This window comes from Macrobrachium nipponense, chromosome 23 (assembly GCF_015104395.2).
Source record: "Macrobrachium nipponense isolate FS-2020 chromosome 23, ASM1510439v2, whole genome shotgun sequence".
Lineage (NCBI taxonomy): Eukaryota > Metazoa > Arthropoda > Malacostraca > Decapoda > Palaemonidae > Macrobrachium > Macrobrachium nipponense.
In genome coordinates, this window is record NC_061090.1 from 31027003 (window position 1) to 31045719 (window position 18717).

General features: G+C 41.0%; 2 protein-coding genes across 9 annotated transcripts in view; one reads left to right on the forward strand and one right to left on the reverse strand.

Annotated features, from left to right (window-relative positions):
* Nucleotides 1–8976, forward strand: part of LOC135200204 (uncharacterized) — a 116140-nt gene extending 107164 nt beyond the window's left edge. For both annotated transcript variants that reach the window (XM_064228644.1, XM_064228650.1), the window contains exons 11-12: nucleotides 7449–7580; nucleotides 8270–8976. In XM_064228644.1, the coding sequence (XP_064084714.1) occupies nucleotides 7449–7580; nucleotides 8270–8584 (447 nt within the window). In that variant the 3' untranslated portion in view covers nucleotides 8585–8976. The remainder of the gene's footprint in view (nucleotides 1–7448; nucleotides 7581–8269) is intronic.
* A 204-nt stretch (nucleotides 8977–9180) lies between these two features.
* LOC135200189 (uncharacterized) overlaps nucleotides 9181–18717 on the reverse strand; it is a 36182-nt gene continuing 26645 nt past the window's right edge. For all 7 annotated transcript variants that reach the window (XM_064228624.1, XM_064228580.1, XM_064228613.1 and 4 more), the window contains 4 exons: nucleotides 18180–18475; nucleotides 16105–16269; nucleotides 13838–13970; nucleotides 9181–12938 (listed from right to left, as the gene is read on the reverse strand). In XM_064228624.1, the coding sequence (XP_064084694.1) occupies nucleotides 11178–12938; nucleotides 13838–13970; nucleotides 16105–16269; nucleotides 18180–18475 (2355 nt within the window). In that variant the 3' untranslated portion in view covers nucleotides 9181–11177. The remainder of the gene's footprint in view (nucleotides 12939–13837; nucleotides 13971–16104; nucleotides 16270–18179; nucleotides 18476–18717) is intronic.

Consider the following 18717-nt stretch of genomic DNA (forward strand, 5'->3'; position numbering starts at 1 on the left):
CAAGCCAAACTGGATGTTCCCATCCGTTCTTCTCTATCCCAGGGTTGGTCGCCTACTGTGAGATATTCTTCCTTCTGCAGCCGTGCTTCTTCCAAACGCTGGAAATTCCAGGAATTCGAGCATTCGGCGAGATTCCCGATTATTGTAGTAACAATTATCGGGGATTCTCGTCTTGCCCACTCTGGACCGTGGTTTCGCCCAAGTGTCTGCAGATTGTAAAAAACCTGAACACTCTGAGAGTGCTAGAAATTCCGCAGAATTCTAAGCGCTTGGCGAAACCCCCACCGAATTCGTCAGACGATCATCGGTTGGTGGTCCTACCGATTCCCATAGAAATCAAGGATGGGGCAGGATCCTTCCTCAACGACGGCGACTTACGTCCGGTAGGACCTGAGGGTCCCCCCCAGGAACGCAGTCCCCAATGTGGAATCCTACAGAGAACTCTCTGCAGGATCCCTCCCCTTTCCCTCATAGCCGTAAGGAGAGAGGGAATGGGGGGAGGAATTGGATACTCGCTCGCCTTCCTAGTGGAACTAGCAGTTGGAGAAGCGAATACCAGCAACCATCACCTTACGGCGATGGCCTCTCAGAGTCTGGGAAAACGTATCGTCAGGAGAAAACGTTTTCCCAAGGGGGTTATGAACTCGTACTGTAGGTTAGGTGTCTGCCGCCACCGTGAACGTCGTCTGGCTGGGGCTGATCGAGCACCTGACAGGAGAGAGCCGATACCGTTCTCCGACGCGTCCCAGTCCTCGTCGAGGCCGAAACCTCTCAAGAGGACCGAAGGGGGAGCGCGCCCTGTTCTCTTGAATGTGTGGTTCAGACGGACCATCACGTGAACAGCGGTGATGGTCCCTCCAAGAGTCTGAGAAGCGTCATTCATCCTTGCCAGCCCCCCCACACTCACAGTCACTCCTGCTTGCCTCGTTCCTCTCGGTGTAGTCTAAGGAGGTTGAAGGGACAGGTGAGGGAGACCTGATGCTCCTACCCTTCCTACTAGCATGCTAGTAGGCTGGGAGGACTGCAGGCGATCGCCAACCGACGGTGGCGATCGAGCTGCAGGTCTGGACCAGTGGCTTCTTGGAGAAAAGCTGGACCAAGGAACGGAGCGTCGGTCTTATGTCGAGTTGCTGGTCTGGACCAGCGGCTGGCGATCATTCCCCGAGGTTGTTGTGCTGACGAATCAACACAATGACCTCAGCAAAATTCCTCTGGATCTCAGGAATGCCTGCATCTTGAGGAGTAGGACCATGAACCCCCTCCAGCAAGAGCAATTCCCGAGACCCTCCTCCTTCAGAGGGAGGAACAGCGGCAGGCCCCTCCCGGTCTCCTCCTGCCACTTGCACATACGACCTGGTCGATCCGAGGATCGTGCCTGGCACGTAGGACGTTGTGGTGGGATTGTTGGAGGAACAGGAGCGGAAGACCTGACGCTCCCCGGGGGGCTGCAGGTGATCGCCAACCCGCGGTGGCGATCGAGCTAGCTGCAGGCCTGGTCGTGCCACTCCCCTGGGGTGAGCGGCTGGACCGAGAACAGCGGTCCCGGTCCCGTGCGTCAGGGGAGCTGCTGCTGGTCCCCCTATCTGTCCGGTCCCGGTGGGAGCGGCGGTCAGGGGACCTGCAGAGACCACTGTTGCGATGGGACTGGTGCCCGTTCTCACGGCGCGTCGAACCGCCGGAACCAGCCGCGGCTGGTTCCTGCGATCGAGGGGACCTCTTACCAGCCTCCGTCCGTGGTCGGTCTAGGACCATCATGGCAACCCTGGTAACCAGCTGGTCGCTACGAGAGCGATCGCTGGTCTAGCGAGAGTCACCTGAGTGGCTCTCGCCAGCCTTCCGCTCCGTGCCTTGATCCTGGCGCCGAGCGAGCTCTGGCGTCTGGGTCTTGGCTGCACTGCCACCCGTGGGTGACCGCACACTTGGTACTTCTCGCGGACGAGAGGCCCAGCTGGAACCTGGTGTAGTGGCAGAACCTCTAGCACCAGGCGAGGAAGTACCGGTGTTAGCCGTTACCCCTCTGGTCCCTGTCTTCTTCTTCCTTGCGGAAGGAGAGACAGGCCCTACTCCTGAAGGAGCAGGAGGACCAGCGGAAGGACCCCCTGTCCCACTGGAGTGGGACGGGCCCTGAGAAGTTCCTGAAGGAGCCTTCTTTGTCAGCTCCCTCAGGACAGACGTCAAGTCCTCCATCCAGGATGGAGCCAGGGCTGCTGTTGCCGAAGCAACAGGGCCCGGCTGCACCTGTCCAGAAGGACCAGCGCCTGGGGCAGCAACACCGCGGGTTGGAACGACGTCGGCAGGTGTGGGAACAGCAGGAATGGCAGGTACGGCAGACAGGGCAGGTACTCCAGGAGACGGGGCAGCAGCCAGCGACATCCTGCATACCGGCGGCAGGTTCAGGGGCGAGCTCTTCGGTACGGCAGCGATCGGGCCCTGCATGGCGGCCGTAGGCGTTACCGACATCACATGAAGGGTGTAAACCAGGTGAGGAGGGGCGGCGTACCCTGGAGTCGAGATCGTGGTTAGTGGTGGTCACCGCTCCATGGGTGACCGGCACAGGCCCCGCCAGATGCTGGAGCAGCCCCTGGATGCTCAGCGTGCCCTGAAGTCCCAGCGACATCCACACCTGGCCAAGGTCGTCCCCCACAGCAGGAGCCCTGAGGAAGCAATAGTCGGAAGTTAGGGCAGGGTACCCATCGCGCGGTGGGGGCGAGCCCCACCCAGAGCGAACAGAAGACCCTGAATACAAATGCATGTCGGGTAACGAGCGCCCTCCTCTACGCTCGACGGATCGGGTGAAGAAGAAGGACCTCGAAACCCCCCCGAAGGGGAAGGTGCCATACGTGGTAGCTGAGCGGGAGAGCGGGAAAGAAGACGAATTATCGTTTACCAAGGGAGTCGCGGGAGAGCTTTCCGACGAGTCCTTGGCAGGCCTTCGTTTCTTCCTGCCCCCGTACAACACCCACTGCACCTCCGACCAATTAGAACAATGTTACACGGCTTGGCCCGAGAGCATTCGCGCCCTCGACACAGAGCGCAAAGGGCATGAGGATCAATTCCCGGGAATGAGCGGAAACCTTGATCCATAATGAAAACAATAAATGAAAATGAAAAAGAATACTGCACTTACAATTTCACTTTCACACAAAAAATACAAGGCTCGGGCCTAGAGCATTCGCGCCCTCAACACCAAACGCAAAGGGCATGAAAATAAATGAAAATGAAAAAGAACACTGCACTTACGATTTTCACTTTCACACTTTCACCCAAAAAATACAAGGCTCGGGCCGAGAGCATTCGCGCCCTCGGCACCGAGCGCAAAGAGGATCAATCTTCGGAAAGAGCGGCCCTCCACCCCCTGGTACATCTACGGTTGATGGGGGCCGCGGGGATAGCTCCATGTCCGATGATCCATAAAATCAATGTAATAAAAGATGAAAAAGACAGTATGTACTTACAATTCACTTTCAAACACTGACAAACCAAGTTGAAAAATTCAGAACAAAAGCAAAGCATACGACGATGAAGCGGGCAGAGAGCGATGACAAACACGTCCTCCACACACACGGCCGAAAGCAAAAGTGGTTCTTCACCTCCCAGTCGCACGGCGTGCGCACTGTCGGACAAGCAGTTAACTACCGAACTCCCTTGTTCGAAGCTTACGACCGTCCAGCTGCCGCTAGTTACCTTCCTATTGTAAAAGGACCGAAAGGTTTGTATATCGTACCGGAACAATTGTATTTTTCCTAACTATACAAACCTGAGGTCCTTTAACAAATATGCCCACCTCATGCCACCCCTCAATCTGAACCTGGGCCGAAAGGCAAAGTGGAGTGTTTACATCCGGGCAGGTTAGCCTGCCCCACGGTAGTTACTGCCTAACCACCTTGTTCAAGATTCAACGGCCGTAATTCCAGCTACGCCATAAGTACATTCCTATTGTTAAAGGACCTCAGGTTTGTATAGTTAGGAAAAATACAATTTTTGACAAATTGTGATTTTGTAGCCTTTGATGATGTGGAGAATTTTTTTAATGAGAAGCATTAAAAAAGTGAAATTGCAGAGTTGATCAAGAGCTCAGGATTTACCCCTATTCAGTCGGCGTTTTGACAAATGAAGGCAATTTCAAAATTCTTGGTGTTCATTGTATGAGTTTGTAATGAGGTGGCAAGTAAGAGGCAGTCAAGGTGTATTCTGATTTATCAACACAAAATCCCCAATAGGTCAAGAACTCTTGCGAGCGTAAAAGTAGCATTTGACATTAGGGAGAAATAGAGAGATGTCTACATCCAGCCAGATGTGTTTTCTCACCCATGGAAAATGTTTAATAGTTCTATATAAAAATGAGAGTTCAAACTCTCTACGATTGGAAAGCTTGCAACGTCTGACATGTCGTATTAGTAATTAAAGTTTTAATAATGTCATAGAGTAGCTTCTAAAAAATTGTTAAAGGTTGCTTGAATCAGGAGCCCCCAATAGGCCTAGGAGAAGTGGGTCATCATCTGGGACATAGGCTTGCAATAATCTGTTGGTGGAGACTCCAGGTATCACACCACATAAGGGTGGGTTTCTCTCGCCAAAGTCGCTATAGGTCCACATCATCCTTCTGGCCGATGCTATTTCAGGATATGATATCCTGCTCTAGACAGTGTTGATGGAGTTTCAGGAAAGGGCGCCTGCCACATTGTTGGAAGAGCCCTTTAAGTATCTGATGGTGCAGGAGTGTTGGGCTATCGATGATGGGTGGCGCTGCTGTCTTGCTGACCACCCGTCTCCACTTTTAGCGAAGGCGTGAACCAACGGTTGGTGGTCTGTCTGCACAACAAATTTTCGTCCTTCTAGCATGTAATCAGAAGTGGCAGATGGCTCTGTGGACTGCAAGTAACTCTCGGTCGAACATGGAGTACTTTTGCTAAGCTGAATAATGCCAACGGGTGACAACCATCACCTGTCTTGTTTGATTACCGTGCTCATCGCTGTGCTACTCATGTATGTCTTTCTTTACCAACATAATTCTTGGAATGATTTGATTGTTATTGGCTTTGGGAAGTTGGTGATTACTTAGACCTTTGTCGGGAAGGGCTTGACCTCTTCACGGCTTATTCGGTGGTCCAGGAATTCCACTACCACTTTTGCCCATTCACATTTGTCCTTTTGGACTATTAAGCCCATTTTCTTTGATTATTTACAAGACCTGCCTGATGTCTCTCACGTTGTTTGATGTTGGGGCCGAATAGGAGTATTTCATTGAAATAGACAATGAAGAAGGGTAGGTTGCCCAGGATTTCGCCCATCAGACGTTGGAAGGTCGCAACTGAGTTCCAAAGGCAGAAGCAGCTGTAGTGGAAGGTGCCAAAGGCTGAAGCAGCTGAAGTGGGTGATAGTAGCAATTTTTTCTATGTCCTTTGCAACCAGGACTTGAAAGTATTCCTTCAGCAGGTCAATCTTGGTAAATATTTTGCCTTATATCTGGTTTGTTATGTTGGCAATGTTCGGCAGTGGGTACCTGTCAGGTACTCTCTTGATGTCGAGTCTGGAAGTTGCTGCAGGAACCTTATGTGCTGTCTGGTTTTGGTACCATGTGGAGAGGAGATGCCCAGGGGCTGGAGGGTTTTTCACATATTCCTCTTTGTTCCATGTCTTGGAAAGCTTGTCTGGCATAGGCAAGTTTTTCTGGGGCCAAACATCTGAAACAGGCATGCACTGGGGGACCTTTGGTGACTATGTGGGATGTGGTGCTTTGCAGGTTTGGTCAGGTCGTGCTGCAGGTCGTCCTTTAATGCCTCTGGGAACTCCTGTAGGAGGCGACTTATCACTTGTGCTGGCATCGAAGTTAGTGGGGCTATGGGGAAGGGTTGTGTGATCAACTGCTGTATTTGCTATGTCCATCAGCATGTTGTGGGATTTTAGAAAGTCTACCACCAAGTAGATTGGTAAACATGCTGTGATGAACGTCCAATTGTACTTCTTCCTGCCGAATGACAAATTCATGGTCCGTTTCCCATACATTTTCAGTGAGGCTCTGCTGGCAGTTGGTACCTGTAGAATGCTTGGGTTGGATTAAGTCTTTTGTGCAGGTTAGCTGGCACAAACGACGTGCATGGGCCGGTGTCGACAAGGAACTCCGTACTTGATCTTTTGTGTGTGATGAAAAAATCATGTGGTCTTCTTACCTGAACCTCAAAGAAACACATCGGAAAGCAGGTGCGGTTTCTCTTACGAGGCAACTGGTCTGCCAACTGCTGACATTTAGTTTGTTGCCTTTTGCATTTTTTCTGACATGCAGCAGTAGTTTTCACATTTTCGAGCCTTATTCCCAAACCTCCAGTGGTGGAAACAAATGCCTTTGGGATGTTCTCCTGTTATGGCCTTGTACTTGAGTTTGTTTTTCCACCTTGAAGGTCCAGTAGTGGTGATTATGGGGGTGGTCAGGACCGTTAGGGTTGCTGTCCATCTCTGTGTTGGTCTGCTGCATCATCTATGGGTGGTTGTGTAGGTTCTGTCGACTTGTGGGCCAGGTGGCGGTCCTATTACTGTCGCCACGTTGTCTGTGAACTTCTTTGCTTTGAGGCAGGCTGCTTGCTGAAGGACGACCTTAATTGGTCCGACAGAGCTTCGTAGGTGACCGTGGTCTTTTGGTCAATGAGCCATTCTGTGATTTGTTAAAAAACATCTTCTGGCAGGAACTCGAGGATGGCGTCGGCTTTGCAGGATGTGGAGATTTCTTGGACTTGAAGATGACCTTTGCTCTGAAGAACCAGGCCTCTGGGTTGTGAAGGGTGACAGGCAGATGCTTACGGCTGTTGGTGCAACGTTGTCGCTGGATGGGCTGGTTCTCGCGGGGTTGGTCATCTTCGCGGTCACTAGTATAATGAGGCAGTGAGTAAGAGGCAGAGTCAAGGTGTACTCTGATTTACTGACACAAATTCCCTGACAGGTCCAGAAATCTTGAGCGTGAAAGTAGCATTTGACATCAGGGCGAAACAGAGAGATGTCTATATACAGCCAGATGTGTTTTCTCACACTTGGAAATTGGTTAATTTATACACAAATTAAAGAGTTCAATGCATATCGTTGGAAAGCTTGCAATGTCTGACATGCATTAGTAATTACAGCTCCTGAAAAATGTGTAAAAGATACCAGATACAAATGTCAATACGAAACTAATTTCTTTTACATATGATTAAGGAATTATTTCCTGTCATCAATTTCACTTAATGGAACAAATTTCATTTCTTGCTGGTAACAAAATATTAATATTAATTTTTTGTTAAAATTGCTTTAAGATGAAATGTCCAAACAGCAAAATTTAATTTTGAGTTTCATTGAAAATGACCAAGTCGTGAGGTATGGTTGTCGACATGTATAAATCAAGAGTACAATATTTATTTAATGACTTTACTGATACCTTTGAGTGTCATGCTGAAAACAATTTGAATCTTTTCTTTTAGGTGGAGAAAACTGTACGAAACACTAAGAATCTTAAGGTGCTAGCTTTAAAAGCACTGGCAAGTCACTTTGGAGGGTATTTCAACTACAATAATAATGAGTTTTTGGATATCACCAAATTAGATCTTAAAAAGGTAAGGCTTAGAGGTAGCATTATTGTCACTTGAAATACTCATGACTAATAATCATTTTTGAAAAGGACCTTGGGATGAATCTTAAGATTTGGAAAATTATAATATTTTGAGCATGACATAAATAGTTTGTTTTAATGAATACTTTACCTCTTGCAATCAATGCAATGAAGTCTGATCTTACTTTTCCTTTGGACATTTAGTATATTATTTAGTACTGTCATAAACAGATTCATAAAGGAAAAACATAAAAAGCAAAGTGTTTATGGTAGTATTTAGAGTACAGGATATGATTTTGAGATAAAAAAAATTGCTTTGCCTGCATTCTGGTACATGGTTCCTATAGCCTTGCCATGCTCATGTAGAATTTACAGGTTCAGGTCAGTTCAGGAGTTTATTAAAATTAGTTTTAAAGGCTAAATAGTGTTGCATGACAATTTCCTTGCTTTAAATGTTACTTATATATGTTCATGGAAATTTTCATTTAAGAAAAAAATGGTTAGTATTAGTATTAGGCTGAAAAGAAAACTATGAAGTTGCATTTTATGATAGGACAAACTATTTTGCTGGTTTTCTAATGAAAACTGCTGTTTTAGTAATGAAAGGTCTTTCTTTTGAGTGTGAAAGAAACAATTAGGGTACTGTACTAGCAGACAAAGTTTCTAATTGGCTTTGCTTTCATCCATTCACAGCTTGCCAAATGTTTCGGATTTGAAACACTCCCACGTCTGCCGAATGTTGTACAGAGGCAGTTAGATGAAGCCCTTGGTCCACAAAAAGACCAAAACGTCAGAGCGTACAATGCCCCAAGTAAATTGCAGCACCGTAAGGGAAAATTATATAACACTAATACTAAACCACAATACCAAAAAGGAAAATCATACAGTGGCATGACTAAGCCACCGCAAAAAATGGGGAAATCTTACAAAGGTGTAAGCAAGGTAAAACACCAAAAGGGAAAATTCCCAAAGGGTAAGAAAGCTGTAAAACCAAAAGAGGCCACTTAAAGAGAATGAGGAAGATACACAGTTTTCTATTTACATCCTTATATAGAAGTTAAAGATGGACCTGGGGAGAAGTGTACCGAGATGGTGAATTTATGCATAAACAATGGGTAAGTCAGGAATGCACTGATAGCAATTTGATTAATAAGGTACAGGGATCAAGCAAAGACATGAAAGGGAGTATTGAAGTTAGTAGGAAATACTTATACGATGTATATGTTTGAGGAAGTTTTGATGATAACTATCGAGATTCTAGCACTGCTGTATTTGTAATTATTTGATATTTTGTAAAATACTTTACACATGCATATATGTACATTGATTTTTTATTTGCAAAGGTTGTACTTTGCAAGAATGTTGTTGAATATTATAAAAAAATACAGATCAGTAATTCATATATGATAATGTCTTAATTCATATAACTTATAGAGTTGGCAAACTACAGGGATAAACTGGTGTTGAGAATCAGTGCTAGAAATTGTGTAACTGTTTAACACTTCTGCTTGTAATAGCAGCACTTGGTAAGTTTTGAATTTTTTTTCCATACAACTCATAAATGTGAAAAAAGTAAATTTGGATTTAAATAACAGCATTGGTGGTAATTTTGGGGGATCAGAATTTCATGAAATATTGGAAATATCTAGGTACTATTGCACATTACTATAATTACTGCAAGTTTGGACTTTTACATGAGAATCTCTCATCACTGGAGATGTTGTTTAATAACTTCATAAAATTTGACTCCAGGCTGTTAATCAGCATGCCATTAAGCAATTTAAGTACCCCAAATAATAAATGGAATGGTAAATTTTGCAATTCATGTACCAAAACAAATTTAGAAAAAAAAAGGCATTGTAGATATTTCATTAACATCTCATGCTTTTAAATTTATTAAGTGACAAAATATTGTTGTTAATGTGACAAGACTAACTTTCAGTTCATTAAGTATTTAACACTGTACACAAAACCAGAAACAAATTGTGAATGTTTAAGGTAACATGCAATCTTTAATATTTCCTATTTTAATAATGTAACAGAGTGGCATGCAGTACATGAAATATTTGAAAAATGTACAAAATTTGAAATACATATTTTTCTCAATGGTTTGGCAACTATTTAATCCATTATATAATCAGTTATAAAAATAAAATTCATTCCTTATAAGTATTAGTAAAAATTGTTAAAAATATTCTTAATAAGATAAAAATAATTTTGTGCATCCTACTGTGACAATGGCACAAGTTAAATATCAAATATAGTATAAAATATTTTTATTTCATAAAGGAAATCCTTACTTTTATACCTTAATGCCCAAGGCGTATGGTGAAATTGAGCTAAATGCTGACTTTTCAACAGGATTACTTTGTAAGCTTGGTGTGACTTCTTTCCTCAACAAATAAGCCATTTCATTCCATATTGGATTGCTACAACAATCATAGGGGATTGGAAGGAATGGACCAGTATATATAAAAAATAATTCTGTATTCATGGAGTATAAAAAAAAACACTTCAAACCTTTGCATGCTCAAAACAAACTTCAAACTTTTGCATGTGCTCAATGCAAATTTCAAACTTTTGCCTGTTCAAAACAAACTTCAAACTTTTGCATTTGTTCAAAACAAACTTCAAACTTGCATGTGCTCAAAACAAACTACTTAATAAAGTCAAACAACTACCTACTTGAAGGAGAGATTATATGTGTGTTGGTCTGTCCAGTTCATCCAAGTGGGAACTTCAGTTGTGATTTGTTACCACAAAACTTCACTAGATTTGTGGCACAGGAAGGAATACTCTCCTCAGAGATTACTAATATCATTATAAACTAGTTTGACAAGACCACTTGGATGGCTCACCTTGAAGGATTGGTCATCAATAAAAGGTGAAAATTAGAGCAAAGTGAGAGCAAAGTTAGTTACAGAAATTGAGTAGATATGTAGCATGAGACCAAAGGGAATGATGAAAAGTAAAAGGTAGAGAGCATTGCAATAAGGGCCAAACTGATGCAAAGAACTAAGTACCATCTACAGCTCCTCAGACAACTGTGTGTAGTGTTAGTACATGTGGACACTTTCAAAGGACACTGACAAAAACCATACTCTTAAGAATGAGTAAGAGCAAAAGGAAAAATACTTAACCAATCAAAAACTATAAAAGTGGCTGAATAAACAATCAGTTTCACATCCCCATCATAAGCTAACAATATTTCATCAGAACCTATGACAAAAACAACACAAGCAAATACTATATCAGTTGCAATATGAAGTGATGCGACTTTGCCACAGTACTGAAACACAATGTGCTGGTCTCACCTTGTAAGAAGCAACTTTGCTTGTTTATAAGTGGAAAGTTAACACAAATTTTACCATACATCCTGGGCAATAAGATACAGGCAAAACACTTCAAGAGACATTTGTTATAATGAATAGATTTGTACTGAAGCTTTCCATAAATATATAAATGTCTTTTATATCATTTAATTTTGTAAACTAGAATGGCATTGCACCACTGCACATATGAATTTTCATATGTCTACTAAAAACTACAATCTTAAATAGAGTATACATTCAAGCTAACTAGCCCACATGCTCCAGTTTCTTCATGATAAACTTTGCTTTGACTGCCAAATCTTTATATCATTTTCTGGATCCAATTCAAAAGCATTGATACAATACAAAAGAACACCTTCTTCAGGATTATTGGTCTTGAACTTCCTACACTCTAGTCTCATTGGTCGACAGTGACTATCATGAGAACACAAGAATCCAAAGGCCTCGTCACTGATGACATGACCAGAATTCCCCTTCAAGTACTGTGCGCGGTTAAAGGAGAGCTTTTTGCCACTCTCTGTAACTTTGCTGCTTAACTGACTATAATCTTCATCTGTTAACTGTAACAGTAACCGCAGATTATTTGGAGAATCCATAAATATCTGGGCAGTCTCGCTGCCATCATCTATAATAACTTCGACATAGACGCTCAGCACCCCTCCCTCTGGTGACGAACATCCAACATAGCTGCAGCTCCCTTCCACCATTTCTGATTTACAAGCAATGCAAATGCTTTTCAGAATAACTTTCTGAATGCACTCAATGTGAGCAATAACTTGAAAAGGTTCCTCCTGCTCGGAGATTTCACGTAAGTACCGATGAGGTAGTTTTGGTGAAACAGGGCTAGGAGGTGGTAAGGAAAGGGGGGTAAGGACACTGAAGTTAGAACATCGGAGGTAAGCACGTTTTGTGTTCTTCGAGATCTTGCGCATTACGCAAGACGCTTCGATCTTCATTCCGGGAAGTATCCCAAGAGGATATTGTGGAATGTAATAATACTGTGAACCCATAAAATATATCCATATTGTACTATTACTATTTTCCCTTGAGTCACATATTAAAATTCTAAGAATTTTGCTTCCAGGTACTCCAATGTGAAAGTTGTTGGTGAATGCCAAGGGGAAATGGCTGTTTTCTGAATCAAATTTTGATGTCATTAACTGCCGATCTTGAACCATACCAACGACTGTGATTAGTTCACTGCTTTCACAGGTATCACTATCCAACAACCTTTCAATATCAACTGTTCTTACACAAGTTCGACCTGGAGTCACGTCAACAATCTTGGTTTCCTCAGGAATGTACACACATTCAGAAGTCCCATAGTGACACTGCATCGACCTTAACCAAACGTTTGCACAGGTTTTCTTCAAATAAACTCCTGGCTCTTTTAAACTGGTATGTAAAGTGTAAGAATACCCATCTTCAAAACATGAATGGGCTAACGCATTCTTACCAGAAAATCTGATGAAAGTGTCCCATTTTTCCTGTCGTCCACATGGGAAGGTTTGGTTAATAACAGCTTTAGCTATAAAAAACTTGTCTACAGATGTGTGCTGTAAGTCTGTTTGAGGTTGGATGCACATGACATTTGATTTTGAAATAATGGTGACATTTGTTGTCTCGTGTAATGGATAAGCCTCTGATTTGGGCCGCTCCTTTAAAACAACTACACAGGGGATCTCAACAATGATGTACTTTTTCTGTAGTTTGGTATACTCTTGCAGATCACGAATAATGAATGTTTCTACAACTACTGAGAAATTATACAGTGCTACCAATGATCCCTCTAATAACTGATTTTGTGCTCCTAATATCAAAATATCAATACTACCATTAACATCGTAAAGTTGCAAGACTCCATCATCGCCAAAAGACAATGTCCCAACAACATAGGTGGGCTCCTTCTGCTGACTGACGTGGTAATTCCAAATCTGTGGAACAGCAGCTTCTTCACTATCAGCTGATTTACTGGGTTCTGTGGCTAGCACTTCCTTTATTTTCATCAAAGAAAATGGTGGAGTAAACTCCTAGAAAAGATGAAAAAAAAAAAATTATATAAAACAAAAGTACTCGGTCTGATGTAACATTTAAAACAACTGTAATTAGGGTGTTGTCTTTATGATAAAAATTAATAAGATAAATGAATAATATATTTTTCACTGTAATGTGTTTGGGTTGAACTTTCTTTTGAATGAAAGGTGAACATTGAAGAAAAGGTTAGTGAAGTCAATAAGAAGAAACCAAAAGGAACAATAAAGTGAAAGACATGAAGCAACTGAAGGTATAGAGAATGCAGAGCCCTGCCAAGCCAATAAATCCCAAAGTGGTACTCCCTACACTCGTGCTCACAAAAAATTCCCTCATAAAAATCTGAACCTTTCTAGAATTTAAATACTTGCCAATCAACAAGACTACCTTTACTAGAATTTTTGCACAAATCAAAATTACTTCTTGGGTAATTCTGCCCACAAAAAAATGACCCAATAACGTGACCTTGTTGGAGGTAATTAATCGACCTGGGAATGAAAGGATGCTATACAGAAACTTTTGTGCTCCAAGAATAATGTAAGGAATTATCATAAAGTGCATATAAACAAGAAAGGAATTATCATCAAGTACGTATAAACAAGACAATTGGTTGGGATGAAGTACAAGTATGTGTTCAACAAATGGAACAATATTTCTTCTAAAATTCTGTTTGAAAAACAGAATGTTTGACATAGAAAACATTCAACAAATGAGGTACCACTGTACTGTATTAACACATACCTCAAATCCTCTTTGAGCACACTTCTTTTAATTTTCTTTGGCTTACTGGCATTTCAAAATTGGAATTCTGTGATACCAAGCTGTCATTGCCTTAGTTCACAAAGCACATGAAAGGCTAAGACAATTAGATATAAACTGAAACCACCAAAATGCTTGCCTCTGTTATAGCACAGTGATCATGACGTAAGAACTCTCTGACCAAGGAGCGTGACCCTACTTTTTGAAGACCACGTTCCCATGCATCCTCTATTAATCTGAGGAGAATGCTTGGCTTCTCACCAACCTTGCTCCTGGAGACAAAACACAGTAATTAGAATAACAAATGCAGAACAATTTAAAATATCAGCCATGTTATTTTGCTTAAAAATGTGATTTTTACATGCAAAACGAACCAAAATTCAAGGCAGCATCTTGTAATATTTATGGAATCATCTTACTATTTTCTTTCAGATACTTTGGGGTCTGGGCTAGCGCTCATCCGCAAAGATACTACATGGGCATAAAAATCTATAGAATCTACTTAACTTGGGAGAGTACACGCTTGACACTTTTTATTTTAAAAAAACAAAGGGAAGAAACCATCTTGGTCTTCTCCACCATAGTTATCAAGATTATCCAGAATTATCTTATCATCTCAGGAGCAAAATGCAAATTTTGTAAGAGATGTCCAGGATGACAAGTATCAGGGAGAGGGACATCCTCGAAGATTGCTTAGCTTCAAAAGCTTGATAAAGCACTTCAGCCTTTTACCTAAGGCCAGTAACCAATTTACCATCATCTGTTAGTAGTGGTGGAATGGAAGATGAGCATGACCCAAAGATAGGTGATGCCAATTTGGTCCACCACAGATGAGGCTGAGTAATTCCTCCAAGTTTCCTCTTCAAGGACTCATTGTAATTTCTCCCGGCTGTATGGTAAGTTCTAGACTCATTGTAATTTCTCCCGGCTGTATGGTAAGTTCTACTCATTGTAATTTCTCCCGGCTGTATGGTAAGTTCTATTTGCAGCACAGCAAGACTCAACAAAAAATGGTGTCATTTTCACTTGAACGATTTCATCTCCATGCGTTGAATATGGTCTGTCATGGCATCCTTGTCTACATGTATCATCAAACCACGGCATATCTGATTAAAATAGCCATTAGCATTTAATTCAATTTCTTGGGATCAGCATCTAATATAACTTCTTGGGATCAGCATCTAACATAACATCAGAAAAATTAAGTGCCTGACAAGCTTCAATAATGTGATCCCAACTGGCTCCAGATTTCTACCAGACTATTTTTCCAATAGTGGAATTCGGAATATACAGATATGTCCAGCTCAATTGCCCATTGATCAGAGGTGCCTATATATTCACAGACCTTGGACTTCACAAAAACTGGAACTAATGTGAATATGAGGTCTAATCTATTACCAGAAATGTGAGTGGGTCCCTCAATTAGCTGGAAAAAATCAGAGGATACACAGAACTCAAGAGTAGACTGGCCATGCTGACTGTGGAATCTGAATTTAGCCCACTCACTTAGTCTCCATAAGTAACGAATTAATTTTTTTAATCCTGTGACTGAGCCATACTAATCCTCTCCAAAAGACAGTCACATAACCATCAACATTTAGATTAAAACAGCAATACGTACATAAACATTATAGAACTTAATGAAAATTTTAAAACAAAGAACTTCATGGCAACTACACTATAAATTTTTCTGACGATAAACAGGTTGTCTGGACTTAAAGTATACAGTCATACCTTGTGCATGTAGGATGTTAAAATAATGTCAGGGGTATCAAACCCTGGGACTAAAAACTCGACCTTTGTGACATTTTACTACTTACAAGAGTCTCAGATAAAAACAACAAACTGTAGTTACAAGAACTCTGGAAATCAAGAGAATCTGAAGTTAAGCCCTGCATATCTGAGTAAAGTATGTACTTTGCAATTTTTCTTGCTGTAATGAGTAACAGGCCCAAGATTCAGCTTAATGTCTCCGGAAAGGATTAAAATTAACATAAAATCAGAATCAAAACTAATAAATAGACTCAAAACAATAACATTGTCAAAATAAACAGAACAATAAACACTGGGAGCAAAACTAAATGTCACTATACGTCATTGAAAAAAAAGTGCCAGCAACAAATGGTCAACAAGGTGGGGCTGGCACACCTTGTAAGGAAAAAGAAATCCACTAGGTTTGCCACAGCAACTCGGGGAGCAGAGTCAGAATAGATTTACGAATAGTAAAATGCTCAGAAGGCAAAGATTAGGTAAAGACAAAGGCACTTTCCTGATAATCCACCAAGCATCTTTTGCTTTCTCATCAGCCTGTCCTACACACTTTTTGAAAAAAACAGGAAAGTGAATGAAAAAAATATGATTAAGCATTTAAAGAAAACCACTAAAATCACACCAAATTATACTGACCTTACTACCTCTTCTTCATCTGCGAACTTGGGGCACAATGCTTCGACAAGATGATTCGTTATACTGAGAAGCCAATGCAGGCCTGATAAACTCAAACCATACAGATGCAGTATATCAACAACCGAGTTCTCGCACCTAGTTACAGTTTTCTTTATCTTGGGGATTCTGAAATAAACATTATATGCATTAGAAGCTTAAACTTGTCGTACAATTTCCAGAGATAAATTTCCTGCTATCAAAAGTAAAATGAGGAGGATGTACAGTGAACACCCGGTGTCCACAGATTTCTATCACTTTTTGTGATAGAAATAAAAAAAAAACCAGGTATGCAATTTTTAGTGAGCTTTTCCTGAGTTTTAACTAATAAAATAGACAGTTTTAAGCGTTTTATAGGGGTTTCAACTATTCTGCGTGGAGGGGGGTTGTGTCTGGAACACATACTCTGCGAATACGGGGGAACACTATGACAGGGTACTGTCCAAAATGTGCATAAAGTGCTATTATATTCACCGTTTAATTTTTTATTTTCATTATTCTTTTGAGCACATACATATTAGTCAGACTCAAACCATAAAAACTGGTTTTGTGATGGACAGGTAATCACATGCATACAATTCCCCCATTGCTTACAGTCTGTCATAGTCCTTACTTTTAATGATCTTTTACTATCCTTTCTGTGTGGTGATGAAGGTAAAGTTTTATAAGGCTTTAATGCACAACCTGGTCTCAAGTTCAGGTTGCTTGTTTGTTGCTGTAGGTACTGAGACTGCTCCATCCCTGTCACTTGTAATTTTGTACCCCTTCCCATATTTAAACCATTTTTGTATTAGATAAGATCTTTAATTTTACTCTCCTTTCTTCTGATGTCTTCAGACTTTGTGCTCTTCTTTAGTGCTTTTACAGTCTGCATAGACTCTTTTTGAAGATGTGTTTGTGAATTATCTTGTATGTATGATTTTATAAATAATTTTTCCACTTATTTATTACACAGCTTCAAAAACAACAAAAAGTGGAAAATAGAGTAAGGTAGAGCTAAAGAAGTTTAACAATTAAGTGGGAAAAAACAGGAGTAGTAGATGAAAAGTACAAGGTACAAAGTGATGCAACCTTGGTTGAAGAGATTCTGCAAAGGCATTTTATTATATATCATCTACAGCACATTATGGAAGCTTGGATGAATATCAAATATATTGCAGGATACTAAATTATCCTAATTAAATTATTTTCCAATTCAGAAAATGTCCTCTATCTGACACAGACTTTAGTAGCAGTTAAATGGTTTGGTTAATTTTGCCATTGTGGCCTGGGAGACCCATTACTATTACTATTATCATTATTCAGAAAATGAACCCTATTCACTGACTTGAAAATTAGGCTTCCAAAGAATATGGTGCTTATTTGAAAGAAGTAATTGAAGTTCATAAGAAATACAGTAAGAAGAGAGCAGTTATTAAAAAGGAAAAATACACAAAAAACTTAATAAAAGATAAATAAATGAATAAAAATATAAGTAAATTATTACAATATAATGAGTATTGTTTTAAGGTAGTAATGCAATGCATCTTTTCTTGAACTGTTGAAGTTCCATTGTACAACATCCTCATGCAAACTCTTCTGCAGTCCAACAGTGTGAGTAATGAAGGACCTCCGGAACTGAGAAAATTGACAACAAGGCACATTTACTGCACTGAACATAATAAAGAAATAATTGTTTAAATACTGCATAGCTTGTTAAAAAAAATCTCTCAACTACAAACCCATCCATCTTTCTTTTACACCTATCGATCTTAACAAACATCTAGTTCAATGCTATTTAGACAACATTCACTACACAGCAAACTATTTTGACCCAAATGTTATCTAACAGTGAAGCAGGTCAGTGACAAGAATGGAACAAGATACTTGATCAACTGTTTCATAAAAAGAGATTGGATACATTGCCTATTGCTATACTGAAATTTATTTCTTCAAAATTACGCTATATATAAAGGCCATGCACAATCCAATAATACGTATTGTACTAACAGTTCCAAGAACATATGGTCACTTCTAAACTCATTCAGGTAATTTCTTACTGGTTATTTTCCAATGAACTTCTGCCACAGCAGGTGAGATAAATTCTTCCCTTTATGACAGAGTGATGCACATGGTGGACAGCAATATGGTCTCCTACTTTCAAATATTCATTTTTATAAAATTTCTCAGAAGTTGCAACAGCTGCTGATTTGGGGTCAACGTCCTTTACATTCTCGACGAGGTCTTTACTCCAAATTTCACCTGTCAGGTGGCACAAGAATGACAGCACCAAAGTGATGCTTCCATCAAGTTCCCAGATACCCAGATCCTCATCGATAGCCTTTGTAACAATTCCCTGTTTGGAATGAGACTGTTGTGAGATCACTGATTATAACAGAAATGGCAAAAGTATTAAAAATAAACTTTTTATAAGTGTAAGTAAAACTCACAGAGCAAGATTTTGAAGGGACCATCACTTCCTCTTGTGAAGAGGAAGGGAGACTACCCTTTGAAAGTGAAATACATTACTTTTCTCCATTTGTGGGTTTTATTCCATATTGAAGCAAACTGTTATTTTACTTGAATTGTTTATTAATT